This window comes from Anoplopoma fimbria, chromosome 13, assembly GCF_027596085.1.
Source record: "Anoplopoma fimbria isolate UVic2021 breed Golden Eagle Sablefish chromosome 13, Afim_UVic_2022, whole genome shotgun sequence".
In the NCBI taxonomy this organism is placed as follows: domain Eukaryota; kingdom Metazoa; phylum Chordata; class Actinopteri; order Perciformes; family Anoplopomatidae; genus Anoplopoma; species Anoplopoma fimbria.
Genome location: NC_072461.1, coordinates 4,029,744 through 4,044,246, shown reverse-complemented (window position 1 = coordinate 4,044,246; position 14,503 = coordinate 4,029,744). Strand labels below are relative to the sequence as shown.

Sequence of the window (14,503 nt, the reverse complement as noted above, 5' to 3'; positions counted from 1 at the left end):
TCAAGGCACTGTCACAGATCTTGCCAATGTTTATCACTGTAGAATGTTTCAGTAATTCTAAATATAAAACAAAACAATAACAAAGCCTCTTTGTCATTGTGTTTTGTTAGATAACCGCTGCATGGACCGGCACTTCCTTCCCACTCGTGCCAAGCAGCTGGTGGCTCTCGCCAGTTTCCCCGGAGCTGGAAACACCTGGGCTCGCCACCTCATAGAACTGGCCACTGGCTTCTACACTGGCAGCTATTACTTTGATGGCTCCCTTTACAATAAAGGTAGAGATTGACATTGATTGGACATGATTCACAAACATATTCATTTATGAATACACCTCTGTGGATTAAATATATCCACTGTGGGATTGTCATTGTTTCACAGGATTTAAAGGGGAGCGAGACCACTGGCGGAGTGGGAGGACGATCTGCATTAAGACGCATGAGAGCGGCAGGAAGGAGATCGAATCCTTTGACTCCAGCGTCATCATGATCCGAAACCCCTACAAAGCCCTCATGGCTGAATTTAACAGAAAATATGGCGGTCACATTGGATTTGCTTCTCAAGCCCACTGGAAAGGGAAAGGTGAGCTGCTGTAGCCACTAGTGTTGTAGTCAAAACTACCTCAACCAGAGTGTAACAAGACAGAGACAAGACCAAGACTTTGAGGGGTTGAGGCCAAGTCAAAACCAAGACGTAGGCAGGGCCAGACCAAGTCAAGACAAAGAGTACATCGGTACGAGTACCACACTGCAGGTCACTCTTACCATTAAATGTGGAACATGCAAACCATGTATGCACTCTTAACATTGATCTGGAAGATCCACATTCCCCAAAATCACCCACAGAAAACAAATGAAGGATCTCTTCTTTTACTGCCGTGTGTTTATGTATAAGTGTTCCATGAGAAATGTCCTGATAAGATTATCCAAAGGCATTGCAGAGGTGAATTTTAGGAATTTTCCTTTGTTTTTCTTTGAGCAAACCCAGTAATTATGTTAACAAATAAATTAGAAAATGCACAGGCAGTTTAGTGATCTTAATCAGAGACTGAGACAACAGAGTATATATGTGGTCGAATCCTAGAAGAGACCTTCAAAATATGGTCTTGAGTACACTGTACAGTATTTGTAACAATACACCTTGTATTGTGATTAAAACAACTCAAAAGCAAGAGATTTTTGTTCGGTTTACGAGGCGCAATGTAAGATTCTGTGAACATAGAGGCAAAATCTATCCAGCTGAAGGACAAATGAGAGTCTCAGACTCTGCACTGTTGTTCCTCAGCAGTTTTAATATTATACAATCAGAAAAGGAAATAAAACTTCCTCCAGGCCTACTGAATAAATAAAAAAGAATAAAATTTGCCACCAATGACGTCACTGTTATTCTGTGGTAATATTAAAATAACTGAGAATTGGTCTATGGTGACGTAGGATGGTTAGGAAATGGAAGAAACAAGCAGTAAACACCAGGCTGTTTTAGTGGTTTTTAACCTTAAAACCGATATGGCTCAGCACAACGCTTTGAAAACGTCCTAAAAGCATTTTGAACATGATATCAAAATGGGAAATGAAACAATTGGCAAACCAACCACAACCTCAGTCCTTTATGTTACAGCATCTACGTGTATCCAAAGAAACTTCCTCTAACATTATGCTCAAGAGGTACCAGTATATCGTTATCGTTTCTGAAATAAATCGCAAATTAATTTATAAAGTTGTTGATATTCATATTTTACATTAAGATGCTGCACTGTTAGAAACTTAATTTATCACGTATAGACCATTTGGACCTTTTGTCTTACGTCCTGTGTCCGCCTGCATTGTGCAACTATTTAGTAATGTGTCTGCACGTTAGACAAGTTAAATTCCTCTTGAGTTTAATTGATGATTAAAATGGATATTAAAAAGGTCAATTTTCACGGCATCATTTAAAGAAATGAAACCTCAGGGTCCAGTAACCCTTTGTCTATTAAATGTTATGCCCTTTGCTGACATATAATTATATTTTATGCATATTTCGCTTTTCTCAGCTCATTCACCCTCCTTAGTGTGTCTCCGTAACCATGGCAACTGGTTTTCGTCTGGACCACGTACCGTCTCTCTGACTCTCCGCAAGGTTTAATCGATTTTCCGGAGGCTGGAGAGTTGCCGACCCAGCAGTTGTCTCTCTTTGTGGAAACATCAGCACATTTGGCCTGCCATTTCCAATAAATGTTTATTCCTTCTGCTGGTCGGGAAATGATGCAGTGACATCAGTAAAGAGAAAGCTTTTTGACAGCTGCCACTTTGAATACAGCGACTGGATCCCATTTGAGAGTCAGCATGTCATTGTGTTCAGGGCGCCACATGTACAGTTTGATGCACTCACCTCTGCGGGGGGGGGCCTGTGGGGCTCAGATGATGTTACTGACACCGATGCCCTCCAGAGTGGCCCCATAAAGTCAACTCAGGGGCAAGGGTAGCTTATTTTGGAGGCCATGTCCTTTCACAAAGTGCTGTGTTACTTATAAGTGTTATCAGTTGGCTTTAGCGAAAGGCTCTTACATAAACCCCTTTATGTGGGGTTTTTAAAGTCAAACCCCAGCTAATAAGAGCATTAGTATTTTAACTAAATCTGATATTCAATCAAACATTAGCTGAACAGGATGTTCAGAATAGAGCTGCAATTATTTTGGTTCCTTCTTATTTTAAGCTCTGGCAGCTTTTGAAAGCCTGATAGAAAGGAGAACAGACCCGGCAGATCCTCAGCGTCTCTGTACAGCTGGTTGTGTTTTCACATGCAGCATATAATATTCTGTCTGCTGTGCTTCTCTCAGTGGTTTCTTTGACAGCACTGCAAACTCAGCAGGCTTTAAACTTTAACGACAACCTCTCCAAACTGTGAAGATGTGTGCTGCTAATGCAGCACGGCTCCTGCCAGAAGACGCTTTTATGGGCCAGTAGATTATCAATGAGTAAAAGTTGCAAGCGAAGGGTTTTTTCTACAGTACCTCTGCAGTTTGACTGACAACCAAGAATGTCCACTTTACTGTCCAGTTCTTTCAGAAGTTACTCCATGTACACATTCAGTCCTCAATTTGACTAATTCATTCATTCATTTTTTGTATCTCTTTCAATCTCATTTGTCCTGCAGAGTGGCCTGAGTTTGTGAAGAACTATGCCCCTTGGTGGGCGTCCCACACGTTGGACTGGCTGAATTATGGGAAGAACGTCCACGTGGTCCACTTTGAGAATGTGAAGAGGGACCTGTTCTCCCAGCTGAAGGGAATGGTGCAGTTCCTGGGTTTGAAGGTTTCGGAGGAACGCCTTCTCTGCGTCGAGGGCCAAAAGGATGGAAACTTCAAGCGATCTGGGCTACGAAAGCTTGAGTATGACCCCTATACCCCGGAAATGCGAGCGAACATCAATGAACTGGTCAGAACAGTAGATGCTGCCTTGAGGAAAAGGAACATTTCTGGAGTTCCAGAGGAATATATGCCAAGATGATATACGTGATCCCTTCATTTTCTTTTTTCCCCTTCTTTAATTGGACAGTTGTCAACAGACTGCACCATATTTTGTAGGATTACGTTACTGAAATAGTTTTTTCAATAATTTTTCTGTGAACATAGGTTGAAGCTGTCTCTTTACCCTCCTATTTTCATTTTCTATTCATGTTCTTTCATTTTCTGTTGAACCTCAGCAGCTTCATGCATTAATAAAAGAGGCAGTTTTAACTGCAGAGGTTTGTTTTTCTCTTCGGCTAAATGAAAAGCACTCCTTATCCTGCTCTATGCACATGTGCTGTGTAGGCATGGGCACATGCCTTAACATGAAGAAGGTACAATAGCTGTGACTACAGAGAGGCTCATCTGACTGTGCCAGTGAAGAAACAAATATACATGGGCTTATTTTGTGCAAAAGACAAATATGTGATATGAAAAAATTTAAATGTATGAATCTTCTGCTGCTACCACAGTTACAGAATATAATATTTTATACATGAAAACTTTAAATAAGTTAAGCCTGTTCTCCCAGGGACCTCCCAGGGTAAAATGCAATATGCAGGCTATAACTGCCTGATGATGATGATACGGTGTGTTTCCAAGTTTCTGTAATTTATTCAACTAACTGTTAGTAAGAAGAATCTTATTTTCAATGATGAAGAGGTAAAGAACTCAGCTCCTCGTATTCAAGAAGATGAATAATCCCTCTTGAAGGCACTGACTCAAGGAGAGAAGAGGATTTATCTCAACAGCATTTATTTATCCCTGCCGTGCAGTGCACATGTCAACTAATTTGGTTGTGAATATGTTTTCTTAACACTGGACTCCATGCAGAAATCCAAAAAGCACTTTGCCGTGCAACACTTGCCCCAAAGATCACAGAGAAATTAGCGTAACACTTGTGTTATGGATCGGAGGTTACCTTTAGCAGTAGTGATCAGTATAGATTTATTTCATGACAGTTACTGTAATCATCAATACAAACTGTTTTTGTTCGATTGCTTTGCTGTTAGAGGAGCTATGAAACGGTTAAAGCTGGTGATCATTTTTCTCTTCATAATTTAAAAAAACTCTACAAATGTGTGAAAAATTCTGCTCAAATTCTATAAGCAGCACGTCTTATAACGGTACTCAATGCGCTATGCCATATGCTTAAAAATATTAAATAAATATCTCTATCTATATCTATATAGATATAGATAAAACGCTGGTGACTGAGGGCCAGTAAACAATAACTGACTTCCATTTTTAGAATGATATTAATATATTTTTATAGTGTTTGCTGAAACATCGATAACATTTGTATTGCAACAAGCAAAAGGGGAGAAGTTGTTTCTATTTTTAACACATGCTTTAAACGTTATTGGCTCTTGTTTTCATTGACAAGCCGGCACTTTCTGAACATAGGTGTCACATATGAATGTATTTTCTATGGAATGAATGTAATGTGATAAGGCCCAATAAATGAGTTCATAAAATGATGTGGCACGGTCGACTGTCTTTTCTGAAAAAATATGGAATTAAGATGACAAGTTAAAAGGTGATTGTGTGTTTTTAAAAATATAAAAACATGTATTAAACATGGTACAGTCTCTCTAGGCTCCTCCATTATTCAGCAGTACTTAGTGGACTTATTATATCCTAACATATGTAAATATATTAGTCAAAGTTAAATTATTACTACATGCAGTGCTTTTAAGGTCCTGTGTGCACATTAAGGACCTCCTGTATAACACAGATAAGTTGAAGCAACTTCAAATTTAATGGAATATGATATATAAATCTACCATGTCCAGCATTTCAGTTTAGCCTGTGAGCATTCTCACATTTTCCAATAAGCACTAGTTAAAGTACAGCTGAGGCTCATAGGAATGGCATTTGAGTGTTAACCAAAGAACTGGTGGTGGCACTAGATGATTAAACCTGAGGGTACATGAATGTCGGTACAAACTGTCATGGCAATACATCTGATATCTGATCTGATCTGTAGCAACAAACAAATTAGTTATAATAAATACAGCAAAACAAGCTGTAAAAACAACATCCTTGGCGAAAATGTTAGCATGCAATCCAGCAAATACAGAGCAACAATACAATTTATTTTTCAGTCCAATATTCATAATAAAAAGCTTTTAAAAAGTAAACTCTGCCCAAGTGTCATTGTGGTTCACTGCCGGTGACTCCTGTAACCTTTGCAATCTGGGTCTTCCCCCTACTTTCTGCTGTTTCAACATGAAAAAGTACCAGGCACTCTTGTGGTTGTTATTCCTTTTTTGTTGTTACTGAGCAGGAAGTGAGATTACTTCTGTTCAAAAAGGTTCACCGTTCACAGCATGTAAATCATTTCTTTTTGAGAATTTTATGCCTTCAGGGGAGGAATTGCTTTGACCTTTGAGATGTTGCACCTCTTTGTTTTTTTGTCTAACACAAGATTAACTCATATTTCTCTTTCAGTCTTCAAAAGTGTTCAAAAAAAGAGGTCACATTACTCCGACTGCTGGTGGGCAGTGATGAGAGGGTGGATATCTGCATTTGTTACTGCAAGTGAGGTACCAGTGAAATAAATTATGCTGTCCATGAAATGCTGATGCTTGTCGGCTATTTTTGACTGCAAATAAATCAAATTTAATTCAACTTAAAGCTCTCGATGAAAAAAAATACATTTTGCTTCAATATTGACAAATGAAAACGTCAAAGATTTGATTTTTATAGTAACAGCTTTATTTCGGGAAAGAAATACAAATTTATTGCACAGATCATATTCAGTGTACAGCTCTCCCACATGAAATAACAAAAATAAAAGTATATTCAACACACTTATTTTTGTCACCTGAGGATAAAAGCTTGGTGAACAAACTACACTGCACATATCTCAACAGCAGTCCTCCACCCATTTGTGCATTGCATCTGGGTCAGTCTGACACAACATGCATTAATGCTGCAACACAAAATTATTGCGTACTGTGGTGCAAGTAAATAAAAACCTAAACACATCCCTCTTTGGAAAGTTGAGGTTTTATGTACAAAAAAAAAGAAATACCAGTAATCAATTCTTGGCTCTTTTCCTTCAGAGATTGTTCTTGGTGATCTTCTGTTTGTGTCCAATTGTGCGGCCAGGTGCGTATCATTTTAGTTCAGGTCAAATTAAAAAAACTTTACAACAACCAATTCTACAAACCGATGAGCAAATACTTCCTGCAAAATTACTGAAGCCCCTTGCCCCAAATTAGGAAAAATGTGATTATTTCCTCTTGTACACATTTCTTTTGGTTTCACTAATCAAAATAATGCCATAAAATTATTTTTTAACGCTCATGCAAGAGCGCTGAAAGACTCCGCCACCATTTGTGATCAAAAATACATGCAAACTGTGAGTGAAAGGAGCCCACTTAATGTTCCTTTAGCTTAATATAATTACAAACAATGCTTGATATAATGATGATACATTTATTAACAGAAAGCATCCGTCATATTTTACAGTCTTTGTATTTTGCAACAGAAATTCCCCACTGTGCTGCAGTTAAAACTGCCTGCAAACCTCTCCACAAAATAATCACGCAGCAAAATAATCTGCTGCATGTGATTGATGTCACCCATGCCGTCCGTGCACAATGAGTGAAGCACATGTTTAGATATTAATTCAAGTTCGCAGATTCTTTCACTACATAATGTGTTGTGAGCCTGAATTATCAACCGCTTTCTTAATGCAGCCAACAGTAGAAAAGTACAACGAAAATGCCCATTAGCACTGTGAATCTATACATATTTTAGTCCTATGTTAATTAATTGCATTTATGAATAAAACAGTATTTTGGATGTCACCTGAGTGAAAACGTTTTGGTCTAGATGTGTGTGGAAGCTCTGCCGTCCATGGAGCTGGACCTGGACAGGTATCGGCTGGTGGTGCGGCCTTCCTCTCCCATTGCGTTCTCCATCTTTGAGAGCACGGTGCTCCTAAACTTCTGCTTGAAGTCATTGCCCATGAAAACATACAACACCGGGTTGAGGAAGCTGTTCGCTGCCGCCATAGAACTGCCTACTTTGAGTCCGGCAATCAAAATGCTTTGGTTGTAGCTTTGATGGTTGAGCTCAAGTAGGATGGACACGTGGTAGGGGAACCAGCAGATGAAGAAAGCAGCGACGAGTGCCGACATGACTTTGAACGGTTTGAGGGATTTGGTCATCCTGTTGGTTCGCAGTTTGAGAATGATGATGGAGTAGCAGATGATGATGACAATGAAAGGGACAATAAACCCTGCAAGGAAGCGGCTCAATACAACTATCTTGTGACTGTGTTGGTGTAATGTATAATTGTTGTAGCAAACGGTTATCCCCATGTGAGTGCTGACCTCCCGAAAGATGACAGAGGGAAAGCTCAGTGTGATGGCGAGAAGCCAGGAAATGAAAACAACAACGGACGCCTTTTTGATGGTACGATGGTTCTGAGCCCAAACTGGAAACACGACTGACACGCAGCGGTCGATGCTGATGACGACCAGGAGGAATATGCTGCTGAACATGTTGAGGAACATAACAGAGGAGGCGATCTTGCACATGAAGCGACCAAAGATCCACTCCCCCATCGCCATGTTGGTGATGCTGAACGGGAGGAAAGCACAGAAGACGAAGTCGGAGATGGCGAGGCTCAGGTACCAGGTGGTGTTGACGGTCTTCTTCATCTTGAAGCCAGAAATCCAGATGACCAGAGCGTTTCCGCAGAAGCCAAGCAGACAAATGACCACACTGACCACGAGTAAGGACACACACAAAACTTCCTTTACACATGTCGATTGGTGCTGAAAAACTAGCACCTTCTCTGTAGTGTAGTTTTCATATTTATCACTGTAGTTATAGTCCATTGGATAATCATAATCATCTGAAAAATCCATTTTGGCTTCTTAGAGATTTCTGTGAAAAAATTAAAAGGGAGACAATTTAAAATTTAATCACATATAAAATAATTTTCCAACAAAGCTGACTAGATGAAAATGTTTTTGAATCAAATGAAGCTGCTTTATATCAATAACGTCGTACCTGAAGCACAGACCTTCCGCTGCTGTTGCCTGATGGTGTCCAGAGGTTTGTGTCAACAGGGCTGTGTCGTTTCCTTAGACTTGTTAGAACCACACAACCCATCTGCAATCAGCTGACCGGGTGTTTCTCAATACTTCCATCCCTCAAATACTTTCAGTACTGCATTTTGATGTCTTAGAAGACTTAAAAGGACCAAATTGCATGAGATTTGTTTTGTGGCTGAAAAATATTAAATAGATTATATTAAACCATAATACATAGACATGATCGTGTTATTAAAAGTGTTCTGTCATTTCTCATTTTGTTGTTGGTTGTAAGTAAATTCTATAAAAAACTTAGTATTGAATCTTTACATTATGTTGTGTCTCTGGTTTGTGGAAAAGGGAAGCATCTTAAAACACCCACATTCATATTATACTTCCTTCTTTATTCTTAGGTGATGGCACTCATGATACCCTTATCTCTCCAGACACATGTTGTTGGCCAGCTGTAACTGTTCAAGGCAGTCAGAGGGGGAGGGCATGTAACGGCACAGTATTCATTAAACTATAAAGCATTCTCAGGCAATGAACACACAGATTTTAATTTGATATTTCAGCCACAGCTTTTCATGCAGCTGTTTCTAATAGCACAACACAAAAAGCAACAGCTGTTGTAAATACAGGCCACAGAACTCTGCTGCCATCGTTAATGACTGAATCAGCTCTCTATGGTTGTCCTGCTTCACAGAGTGATGATTATCGAGGCAGAAGCATCCGAAGCAGCAGCGAGATGAAGAACCGCAGATGGCAAAGCTACTCAATTTGAAAGATGTTATAATGAGTGAGGAGGACAGTAATGTTCTCAAACATTACCCTTGAGTCCTGATTTCATCTGAAACTCCCACATTTCTAGAAGATAATAAGCTGATTAGGTTCAGTGGGATGAAGAGTCGTAATCTGAGACAGAAAGGATTTTAAAGAAAAACAAACAGAAAAGTCCACAAATATAGAATTAGTTTGAACCTTTAGGGTGAAACTGCATGTTGTTTTCTGTTTCTTTTCATGATTTGAGGTGAATGTGTTGGTTTCACATAAAGTAGTATTTAGAGATTTGATTCTATATGCCATCGACATGAAAAAATACCTCAGATATTGAAAGGTTAAAAAAGACTAAAGAGAAAAAAAAGATGAATAAATTGTTGTCTATTTAGTATATATTGAGAAACAATCTTTATAACTTTTATTTACAATTACTCAATTCAAATTTCCCCTATTTTATCTTTGTGTAGAAATGATAATATGGATGGAAGAGTGCCAAGTCCTCCACACTGTTTGTAACTAAAGATATTGAGATAATGAGAGATACTGTATTAAAGGCCCTGCACACCCATTGTAAACACACAGGTGATTTTAATCAATTTGGACACCTTTATCAATCATTTTAGAGGATGAAGTTCAGTGATCTCACATCATTTACAGCATTACCTCGCCCACAACAACCTGAGCAGGTCTGATCAACGAGGAACATTTATTAACAATTTCCGTGACATTGACAACTGCTGTTCTACTGTTTACTTTGTTGAAATTAGCATGGTAATGACAAGTTTATTCCTCTATGAGCTGTATTACCTTGTTCTAAAAATAATGGTTTGGGACGCTAACAAAGCACCTCAGTTTAATGTTCAGTGGAGAAAAAATGTTAAACATTTCCTTTGGGTTTCCTCGCATGTTATTATGATGAATGTGCAAATTTCACATGTTCTGGAAACAAGCCTGTGTGTGTAAATCCGGAGCCACATGCAGCTCTCTGCTTAATTAGGAAAAATTTAATTGCGTATTGCATGCCCACCTGACCTATTTAGATGCATTTCAGCAAAATCCCTTTTACTGCAGAGGACGCACAGACCTGCTGGTGCCATGCAGATTAGATTTCCTGATAAAGGCTGAGGTTATAAATAATCAAACACACAATAACCATGTATAGTCTTTCTCTGGGAAATGCACTGCTAGGCTTAGTGAGGAAATTTAATTCAGGCTTAATATTTTAGAGGATACTTTAAACTTTGATAAAGAACTACAGGGTTTTTTCAGCCTACTCCTCTTAAAAATACAGTAAAGAGTTTGTTAAGTGATTTAAGGAGAACTCACTGCACTAAGCATGTTGTTGGTTTCAAAAATAGTATTCTTGAGGTTTAGTAGAGTGTATAGAGAAATCCATACTGGCATTAAATTTACACGTTTCCTTGGTCACTTCTGCATTATATTATACCGAACAGAGAGCTTTTTGTTTTCTACGTTGAATGTATGACAGTGACACTCCGGGTTCAGCAGGGAGGCACAGATAAAATAAGGAGGTCATCCTTCAACAGATGACATCAGTTCAAGCATCGTTTGACAAACTGGAGCTGCGCTGCACTCTGACTTCTCTTTAGAGCAGGGAAGCTGATAAAAAAACTCCACTCTGAGGATAAATAAAGCACAAAAATACCTTTCATTTTTGTTTTCAGTAGTCCTGCGGAGTTCTAGTGTAAACAGGGAATAAGCATGTTACTATTCTGCATCACACCGGGCAACAATGTACTGGAAGATTCACAATACAGAAGATTCCTTTATCCTAGAGAGATGTCTTGTCCAGTGTGCTAACAAATGCATAACTTTAGAGTCCAAACACGTTGTTAAATCCAAAGCTCAAAGCTCAAGCATCCCTTTAGTATTTTGTATGTTTTTACAGGAACTGTTTTTAAAACAGAGCATGTATCTGTAAATGTTTCTTATCATATTTGAACAATTACACTACTGTATAAAATTAAACAGTTTTGCAAGTTTAACAGACGTGTTTTTATTTGCCTGACTCCATCTTTAGGCAAAACCACAACTTGAAGTGTTTGTTTAGGCTTTAAGTCTATAGTGAGGTTGATGACCAATAAAGAGGCACGGAATAACTGTATCTCTAACCGCAGAGCGGCGGCAGCGATGCAGTCAGCAGTGTGTGTAGTCTGGTTCGCTGTTAGCTGAGCGGCAAACAAACTGTCCAAAACAATAAAACTGAGAAAACCATTTTCCCCCACTGCGTCTTTCTTGTGGCCCCTACCGGCCAGGGGCCCGTTTAGAGTAGTGAGTCAGCAGCCAGTCAATGGTGGTATCAAAAAGGCAATAAACGGTGCTTTGAGAAAGTGTGAGTCATATTGCAGCCACAAAAGGTCCTTGAGCATGCATCCATGAATAAGCACCTAAAATATTATGCAGTTTGGTGCAGCAGTATGCAACATTAGCCATGGACAGACAAAGATGTACACACTTTCACACACACTCCTAGCAGAGATAATAATAGTTCATAAAAATACGCTCATTCAAAAATGCAATAATACGATTTTACATTAGGTCAATTTATTTAATGCCTCTTTTGTTTTGTGAAATACATGCATGTTTTTTCCTAAAAAATCTTAGAGTGTAGGTTTTCAGACTTTCAGCTGATGATGCTGTCATTGAGCAACTCCTACATTACTCACTGACATTTTGACAGGATATACGTACATGGCTGATGAGGGAAAAATAATAATGTTCTCCCTCGACAGTAAGCCAAATCTAGAACTTTATTTCATGGAATGTAAATGAAACAAGCGAGTTGATCAATGGTAATATCAACAGGTTCTACCTGCTTGTTTGTAATCTATTTTTCTACAGAATATAAATTCATTATTTCCTGATCTTTCAGGGTCAAATTATGAATCTTGGCTTTAAATCTTTTCAGGAAATGAAAGCACCTATTTCTATAACCTCTGACATCATGAATTGAAGTATGTGGTTTCCATGGCATCCCTGTGGTCACAAGAATACCAGAACTAATCCTCTTACTCATTTCCACCGATGACTGTACATAGTTCACGGCCTGCACTACTCATCAATAGGCAGATTTTATGCTTTAAATCATTTGTCCTCAAGCTTGACAGCCACAGCCTATACAAAAATAACAGCATGTTTCCTCATTTATGAAACTCTCCTGTGTGAAATATACTGTGTTTTTCAAGCTTTAAAACCCAGCAACAAACCAGCAAGCACATGAATGTATTCCTGCAATCAAAACTGGTCCCCCAGTGGTCCCCTGCAGTTTGACAGAGGCTACAGTATCAGCTTCCTCTCCTGCCAGCCAGTGAGCCATTTCAATTGTGTTTCAAAGTAACTTGAGTATTATCACTACATTAGTGTTTTCTGCCTGAAACCCATTATATAGAGTAGAGTGTAGCAGAGATGCACCATCAACAGTATAAATCTGCTTACCAAAAATCCACCTCCACAATGCAGATTAAAGTGGACTGAGTCTTTGAGTCACAATATCAGAAATAGATAGTAATCGCGTTGAGATGATCCGGGGAACAAAGAGCTGTTATCAACCTAAGGAGTATGTCTGAACTCATACGCCAGTTATTATTAGAACCACTATCAGTGCAGTATTTCTGCGTGAGGCAAATCTACAAAGTGCATATTTGAATTTGTAAAGCAGTTGGGCTAAAAAAGACCTTTTCACAGCAGACATTTTTGCTTTCCATAGCACAGAGAATGTGGCAAAGAATTGTGAAACTCAAGTTACTGTAAATCTGTTTTTGTGATTGACGATATCTGAATTTCCCTGATGTGCTGAACCCTTCAAAACCGTTCTGTTACACAAGAAGCAAAGATAAACAACTGTCAAGATTTCTTTGCATACAAATATTAGTACACGCAGCCTCTACAGCTTTGCTCTCAAGCTTTGGCAACACAAAAAGCCATTGGCAATAGCAGGACTATTTAAAGCCACGCTAGCGGCATGGCTCCAGGGATGTGTCTTTGTGTTCAGAACTAATTAACAAAGGCTAGCATGCTAACATGCTAAACTAAGAGGGTGAACATGGTGAACATTGAACCTTCTAAACATGCTAGTGCTGTCACTGTGAGCATGTAAGCATGCAGAATTGATTGTAACATTATTTTATCAGTATTTAAAACACTAAACTGCCTTGCCCCATTTTATCTTTCTGATTCTTGTTCAAGCCTTTAGATTGTTCTTCAAGCTTAAATGAAAAGGCATTGAGAGGAAGCTTTTGTTCATTATCAGGTTGGAAAGAGTACTAAAACATTTACCGTTACTTGGAAAAACATTGCTCACATACAAGTAAAATTACAAAATTTACTCTTAGTAAAGTTACTGCATTTTTAAGAGGGAAAGGGGGATGTTGTGTGGGTAGAATGAGGATAATTGTTACAAATATATAGGATGATGGTGTATGATAGACCTATAGAACACATTTAGACTATAAAATAAAATGCATAACATGTCAACATAACGCCTACACATCTCACCACAGAGCCCTTATGTCCAAACAAACAATATATTCCTTTTCTATAGAGGCACTTTGCATTCTGAGCATACAACTGATACCTCAGTTATTCAACCAAAGGAGATGGACAAAACTCAGACAATTACACAACAAATAAAAAGAACAATGGACACCACTGCGGGTGCAACAAGCTATATTACAATAAATAACGCCCTTCTTTATAGAATCAACAGCAAAATAAAACATCATTAAAAGGAGATACCACACAAAGATGTATAAACAATATCAACTCCACAGCGGCTGCAGCAGCAGCAAAACCAACACATTAAAGCCAAAGTGAGCTGCATGCATAGTTATGGCACAACCTCCAGTTGACATTACAACCATCACAGTGAGTTTGTTGTACTCTTTGAGGTGAAGTCCCCCACCGCCTGCTGCAGGTTCAACATCTCGGTTCGTCCATTCTCAGTGTAGAATATACTGATGAGGCTTTGCAGTCACATCAGGGATTTACAGTCACAAACAACAGAAAGGCCTCACACTCCCCTCAGAAGATAACAGTAGGAACGCCAACGCAGAAGTCATCTGAATGAGCCACCATGAGCATTTTAACATGTTAGTATGTTAGACAAACACAGCGCACACCTGTTGGTGACGTAACATAGTGTTTGTTGGTCGTGGTCGGTGGG

The 14,503-nt window shown here is 38.9% G+C and overlaps 2 protein-coding genes across 3 annotated transcripts in view; one reads left to right on the top strand and one right to left on the bottom strand.

Moving 5' to 3' along the window:
* wscd2 (WSC domain containing 2) overlaps positions 1–4,951 on the top strand; it is a 32,718-nt gene extending 27,767 nt beyond the window's left edge. For both annotated transcript variants that reach the window (XM_054610853.1, XM_054610854.1), the window contains 3 exons: positions 111–275; positions 379–579; positions 3,133–4,951. In XM_054610853.1, the coding sequence (XP_054466828.1) occupies positions 111–275; positions 379–579; positions 3,133–3,485 (719 nt within the window). In that variant the 3' untranslated portion in view covers positions 3,486–4,951. The remainder of the gene's footprint in view (positions 1–110; positions 276–378; positions 580–3,132) is intronic.
* Positions 4,952–6,188: 1,237 nt separating this feature from the next.
* cmklr1 (chemokine-like receptor 1) lies at positions 6,189–8,570 on the bottom strand. Its single transcript, XM_054611190.1, has 2 exons — positions 8,519–8,570; positions 6,189–8,392 (listed from the first exon to the last, which is right to left on the bottom strand). Exon 2 carries the CDS (start codon positions 8,371–8,373, stop codon positions 7,327–7,329), a length of 1,047 nt encoding a protein of 348 aa, XP_054467165.1. The 5' UTR covers positions 8,374–8,392; positions 8,519–8,570; the 3' UTR covers positions 6,189–7,326.
* Between the last annotated feature and the right edge of the window lie 5,933 nt (positions 8,571–14,503).